Below are 7,262 nucleotides of genomic sequence, written 5' to 3' on the forward strand. Positions count from 1 at the left end.
AGTGGTACAGCATTAACAGTGGTGAAAGAGTGAATATGGCCCATGGCCCATATTATCTAAATGTCTTGAAGTGGGCTTTGCTCCCAAAGATGACAGAGAGCGCTAATTCAGATTACAATTGATCTTACAGCACAAGTGAAGACATTGGCCAGGTCCCAAATGGGACCCTATTCCCTACACCACTCCTCATAGGGCTATGGTCAAAACTAGTGCACTATACAGTGAATAGGGTGCCATTGGTCAGGGTGCGATCAGACCAATGCAGGAGAGGTGTTGGGACCGGAGTATTTTGACTCACCAATAAGTCTTGAGATGACTACTGTACTTCTTTGGCTTCGTGTTGTTCAATATTATCAGGAGCAAAGTTTAACATCCTGCAAAATCATAAGTGGGAATACACTTAAATAGTCTACCTTTGTTCATGAGCAGGCACAGATCCTGTAAGATGTCTGATAAGAATGACTTAAAAGGTTAACACAGGAACATAAAAATATATTACAATAACCTGTAGGCCTACAATTGGAAGAGGGTGTTGACATTCACACAGTATTGGGTAAAAGAAATGCTAAAGTTGAACAAATCACTGCAAGGTGTGATATCAGAGCATTTCTCAGGGATGCCAAGGTCTCAATAAAATGCCCACACTGAAAAGTAATGAAAAAAAATGAGGCTATTTGATGTAATTTAAACAAGCTGAAGAGTTGTCCTTGGCAAATAGCTGCTACACTTGGCCAGAAAAGTCCTAAAAAACAGCCAATAGTATTTATCAATAATGTCCCCATTAAAAAAACATGGACATTCAGTTGAATCAGTTCCAGCTGATTTATTCAGTTTAGTCAAGATACAGACTTCAGCATGACGACAAGTAACGCATTTCATTTGCTACAAAAAAAATGTGGACAGTCCATTTAAGAGTAGCCTATATTGCACAAAATAAAGAGAGAAAAAAAATGTGCCAATAAGATAAAATACAAAGAAAATCCAGTTTCATACCTGCTATTTGGGACCCATTCACACATTTACATAAACTCCTAATTTTACAATTTTACAGAACATGTACAATCTTAAATCTAGTACCAGCAATGAGGTCCACAGTCACCAATTCCAATTGAACTCATTAAGCACCCCGAATATGCTCTACTTCTTCTGTACATATACCATAGCTTAAAATAATTGCAAGGCATGTCGATGCAACTTGACATCTTTTCAACCCTTGCATGCTAAATGAAACCGGGTACAAGTGCCTGAAAAAAACGTTTTAAAAAACAAACAATTGAAAGCACAGTAAGAACATTCCCTTCGTTTAACTGTACAAAAATATGCCAGAAAATATATATATTTTTCCAAAGATGAGGTATGTGTTGGTTATGTATCAAAATGCTGCATCCTGTGGATTTAGCGTACTACTTACAGTATTCGGAGTTAGCCTACTACTTACAGTATTTCCATTACAGGAGGGAATCGGAACTAATTAAAAACAAAGTTGTGGAATACAGAAAATCATAAAACATTTGAAAAGTTATACATCCTGAATGAAGTGTCTCAGATTTAGCCTCGGATCAGCCCAGCCGTGTTCAGACCAGTGGTTACAAGTGAGATGGGAATGCATAGTTCAGTCTACTGTGGTCCGCTTTTAAATTTGAGCAGTTTCACTGCTGATCCGAGGGAAATCCATAAAACCAGTCATGGTGACAAATTAATGTCACCGTTTCATTTTTTTGCAATAGTACCGCATTGTAACGAATTTGTTTCAGTTCATTGAGGACCCTCTCCTTCCCTACGTGGTAGCACACAGGTCTGGAGAGGAAACTGATATAACACTGTTTCCGCTACTACTAGAGAATGATTCCCTTTTGTACCCAAATAGCTAGTAGGTAAACACCAAATCTGAAAAGTTAGCGTCAAGCCAATCGCCTGCGATCATCTCGCTCAATTCGGGGGTGCAATAGTCTGGGAATTCAAAGTGAGAGCTAAGGCTGCCCTCACTGAAAGAGTCCAAGTCCTTATCCACCAAGGAAAGAGACAGATTTCCTGAATTCGAGGTCCCCAGCTCCACTCCGTGAGCACTGGAGGCTAGATTTAAACTGAAGTCAACCAGTAAGTCATCGGCGTCTTCGCTGGAACTGGACGAGGTGGAGACCGACCTGAATGAAGATGCTGGTGAGAGTGATGCAGGGCAAATTGTGTTCTGCTTGGTAATGTTCTTGAAATTGTAGAACAGTCTGGTAGGAGCTGCGTTCGCATTCCGGGACTCCTCGTACATGCTCGCACCCTCAGACTCTGCAGTGGAGCTCAGAGTGGGACTCGCCGGCACTTTGGCGATGTTGTACGGTATTGGTTCCTCGTCCTCTTCCATTTTAATCCGAGAGAACACTTCCTCCTCGTAGTCCTCCTCGTCGTCATCCTCATCAGAATATTCCATTTTTACAGATTTGCTAGTTGTAAAACTGGTGAAAACATAGTCATAACGAGGGTCGTGAGACGGTCTCGTTGTCACCGCCTTCATAGTTTTTAATTTAGCGAATTTCTTACCCGGGGCTTTCACAGGTTTAATGTTAGTCTTCTCCGGTGATTGCGCGGCTGGTTTTGTGGAACTGTCAAGCTTTGGTTTCTTCTTGGGTCGGTACTTGTAGTCAGGGTAGTCAGCCATGTGTTGTAGCCGGAGCCTCTCGGCCTCCCTGATAAACGGGATCTTTTCACTGTCCTTCAACAATTTCCACCGCTTTCCCAGTCTTTTGGAGATTTCCGCGTTGTGCATGTCCGGAGACTGCTCCATGATCTTTCTCCTCTCGACTTTCGACCACACCATAAATGCATTCATGGGTCGTTTGATGTGACCGGTTGCTGTCTTGCACCAGTCAGCTTTCACGGATTTCAGTGGCACCGGGCTACACGCCATTAGTTCGCTTTCCTCAGTGTCTGTAGCTTCTCTGCTACTCTCTGTCTCACTGTGTTCTGTTTGCTGCACCATGTTCCGTAGTGTGTTTCAAATCCACTGCCGCGTTTTAAATACCCACAGGCACTTTCTGGTAACTCCTTGCTGTGCTACTTAGCTTATGTCACTCTTCTCGCTCAACCAAACAACCCCCTCCCAAAGTTACCAACTGCCTTCTTAGCTAGTTTTTTGGTCTTTCATATCGTTTACGTCATTTTTAATTACCCAATCACAGCTCTTCACTCCGCCCAGCAGCTTCCAGACATTCCGTTAACCCTTTGCTGCCACACGAGATTTCATTGGTAGACGGTGTGGAGACAGGAAAATGTTATGTACACTGATGGTAGGGATTGGCAGACGATACATTGGGAAAGTCGAAGACAAGTGTGCATCAGTTTCATACAGTCCTCCCCATAAAACAAGTATTATTGCATTGCGTTGTTTTCTCTGGCCAAACAGATGTCTAGAATATTGAATGGATTAGTGAGACTCATTGTGGCGCCTGACCTCAGTAATGTATATTATTTAAGCAGTACCCACAATAATGTGTATTTCACTCTTGTTTTGTTTGTAGACATCTGATGTATACAACACAGGAGACTGCTGAGGGGAGAATGGCTCATAATTATTACCGAAATGGCCAAATGGAATGGCATCAAACACCTGGATTTGATATCAATCCACTAATTCCGCTCCAGTCATTACCACCAGCCCATTCTCCCCAATTAAGGTGCCACCAACCTCACGTGGTGTACAACATATTTGAAGAAAGTTATTCCAGTTTTTTAATGTGATGGTCTGCAACCTGGTCTCAGAGCAAAACGTATTATATGTTACTAACATCCATTTAGTATGATATGAAAGGGAAAGGGGATACCTAGTCAGTTGCACAAATTCATGCGTTCAACCGAAATGTGTCTTCCACATTTAACTCAATCCCTCTGAATCAGAAAGGTACCCGGGCTGCCTTAATTGATCTTCACGTCATTGGTGCCCGAGGTGCAGTTGTTGTTGGGGGTTAACTGCCTTGCTGAAGGGCAGAATGGCAGATCTTTCCACCTTGCCGGCACAGGGATTCAAACCAGTGACCTTTCGGTTACTGTTACATTACAGTGACATATGCAATAGCGGTCGTACAGTATAATAGGAATTGTAGGATGTATTGTATGTTACAAATTGCAATTCGTATGATTCGTATGATGTGTTTACAATGATTAGCTAGGTTGCTAACATTAGTTCGGTTGAGGTTAGGGTTAAGGTTAGGGTTCGGAGTTAGGTTAAAGGGTTAAGTTTAGGGGAAGGGTTAGCTGACATGCTAAGTAATTGCAAAGTAGTTAAAAAGTAGTAAGTAGTTGCAAAGTTGCTAATTAGCTTAAAAAGTTGTCTATGATGACATTCGAACATGCAAACTTTGGATTGCTAAACGTTCCCGACCAACCACCCAACTTTCATTTTTGCAGTAGCAACCCATTTCTGCAATCAAATGATACAATCACTCTGTAGTGGCCTCATGGATGGAATGTTAATATTTTTAATAATTTCCTAATTATTCAACCAAATTTTTTTGTTAAATTTCAGTCTCCTGTGATGTTTAACAATAGTAATATTAGGATGCAAACTCAAAATGTAATACATTTCAACTTTATATCTGGTACAGGTCTTCTTTTTGTAAGACCATAACCATTTGTGTAAGGTGTATACATTTTTTTTCAAAGTAGATTTGTTTAAAAGACTACCAAGAAACACTCTGTGTGACCCTGAGAGATAGAGTCGTATTATCAGAGACTGAAGCAAAGATTGCTGTGTCAAGGAACAGTGCAGCCTCTCTCTAAATACCACCCTAGCATCAGTTATTGTTTCCCCGCTGCCAGATTCACCTCTTATAAGGCTTTTCTAGCTCTCTTTTCATCCCCTAGAGGGCAATCATTTACCCCTCTGGATCTGCACTCCAGAAAATCCACTACTCTACTCTACCTTCCCCCCATTCAATCTCATATGGTGAGACATTAGAAATGCAGAAAGGGAGAGGAGGAAGAGAGGGCGAGCGAGAGATAGAGAGAGCACTCACCAGCTTTATTTTCCCCAGGAAGTACACAGGGTAGTGTGGCAGGCCCTAGCTTCAAATGCATTACCAAAACAGACAACTCAGGCCCCAGTGTTCTCATCAGATTAGGCTGGCTACATGTGGCTCACACACTCAGCCACTCTGGCAGGAAAATTTCGTCCAATGTGACTATTTACAGCTGACGTGTTTTTGTTTAGGTGTGTGTGTTCATGAATAACAGTAACCTGAATTAATGGACTTTCCAATTTGATCATACCTGTCAAAGAGTTACTAGCTGTTTTTGAAGTGTTGCATCATGTTTGTGTTTATGACTTTCTTTACTTTCATCAGGCCTGTAGCGCTTGTAACAGCCTATTTAGTTTTGTGGCATGAGAAATGCAATAAACTATCATCCCATAGGAGTAATGTAGTCCAACATCTAAATATTTAAAAACAACCACAACACCTGGTGCAAAAATGCACTCCAAAAAACAAGACAGCTTTTCCAAGAAGCATCAATGATATCCTGAGCTTGGAGCAAGCATAGACCCAGTGCAGTGTTTTATATATATTTCCACACTATGAGGTTGGAATAATACTGTGCATTTGTAAAAACAATTATGATAATGCCCTTTTAGTGTAAGAGCTGTTTGAAAAGTTGTTGTTTAAATGTTTTAAATGTATTTATTTATTAAAGCTTTGAGCAGCATGATAAAAACATACACTATATATACAAAAATATGTGGACACCCTTCAAATTAATGGATTTGGCTATATCAGCCACACCCGTTACTGGCAGCTGTATAAAATTGAGCACACAGCCATGCAATCTCAATAGGAAAAACATTGGCAGTAAAATGGCCTTACTGAAGAGCTCAGTGACTTTCAACATGGCACCATCATAGGATGCCACCTTTTCAACAAGTCAGTCAAATTTCTGCCCTGCTAGAGCTTGTGAAGTGGAAATCTCTAGGAGCAACAACGGCTCAGCCGCGAAGTGGTAGGGCACACAGAGCAGGACTGCTGAGTGCTGAAGCGCATAGTACGTAAAAATCATCTGTCCTCGTTTGCAACACTCACTACTGAGTTCCAAACTGCCTCTGGAAGCAATGTCAGCACAGGAACTGTTTGTCGGGAGCTTCATGAAATGTGTTTCCATGGCATAGCCTAAGATCACCATGTACAATGCCCAGCGTCAGCTGGAGTGACGTAAAGCTTGCCGCCATTAGACTCTGGAGCAGTGGGTTCTCTGGAGTTATGAATCACGCTTCACCATCTGGCAGTGCAGTGGACAAATCTGGGTTTGGAGGATGCCAGGAGAACCCTACCTTCCCCAATGCATAGTGCCAACTGTAAAGTTTGGTGGAGGAAGAATAATGGCCTGGGGCTGTTTTTCATGGTTCGGGCTAGGCCCCTTAGTTCCAGTGAAGGGACATTTTAACACTACAGCATACAATGACATTCTAGACGATTCTGTGCTTCCAACTTTGTGGCAACAGTTTGGGCAAGGCCCTTTCCTGTTTTAGCATGACAATGCCCCTGTGCACAAAGCAAGGTCCATACAGAAATGGTTTGTTGAGATCGATGTAGAAGAACTTGACTGGCCTGCACAGAGCCCTGACCTCAACCCCATCTAACACCTTTTGATGAATTGGAACACAGACTTCCAGGCCTAATTGCCCAACATCAGTGCTCGACCTCACTAATGCTCTTGTGACTGAATGGAAGCAAGTCCCCGCAGCAATGTTCCAACATCTAGTGGAAAGCCTTCCCAGAAAAGTGGAGGCTGTAATAGCAGCAAAGGGGTGACCAACTCCGTATTAATACCCATGATTTAGGAATGAGATGGGCAGCTGTCCACATACTTTTGGTCATGTAGTGTATATCGCGATTGCAATGATGTCCAAGGGGAAAAAACACTGCTTGTTGTTGTCAAACTCTTTGTTGCTGTAATATCGCAAATAGACGTGGTTGTTTCACCATTAAGGATTCTAGGTTAAAGGTGAGCTTTGAATATCAAGATGGCATAAAGCATAAGTGTAGACTGGCTAGCAGACTCCATATGAGTAATGAGTAATCTGTCTCCACAGTTCTTATTTGTAGGACTGAAAGCTTCTGCTAAAAAGACCCATAGAGAAGTGCTGAAGCATAGGATCAATACCAGAGCTCTGACTGGGGCCCATCTGATATTGAAGATCCTGGGATGGATTCCTTCTGAATAGCCTCAGACAGGGGTACTCGATTTGCTTTCCTTCAATTTCTGTGCTCACAAACGCAAGTCAC

At 42.1% G+C, this 7,262-nt stretch overlaps 1 protein-coding gene across 1 annotated transcript; it reads right to left on the bottom strand.

The window, feature by feature from the left end:
- Window positions 1–808: 808 nt before the first annotated feature.
- sox11b (SRY-box transcription factor 11b) lies at window positions 809–3,095 on the bottom strand. Its single transcript, XM_064990720.1, has one exon. It carries the CDS (start codon window positions 2,969–2,971, stop codon window positions 1,868–1,870), a length of 1,104 nt encoding a protein of 367 aa, XP_064846792.1. The 5' UTR covers window positions 2,972–3,095; the 3' UTR covers window positions 809–1,867.
- Between the last annotated feature and the right edge of the window lie 4,167 nt (window positions 3,096–7,262).

This window comes from Oncorhynchus masou, chromosome 16 (genome assembly GCF_036934945.1).
Source record: "Oncorhynchus masou masou isolate Uvic2021 chromosome 16, UVic_Omas_1.1, whole genome shotgun sequence".
NCBI lineage: Eukaryota > Metazoa > Chordata > Actinopteri > Salmoniformes > Salmonidae > Oncorhynchus > Oncorhynchus masou.

Bases quoted from the DNA above. Each gene is read 5' to 3' on its own strand.
- sox11b (XM_064990720.1), bottom strand. From the start codon at position 2,971: ATGGTGCAGCAAACAGAACACAGTGAGACAGAGAGTAGCAGAGAAGCT.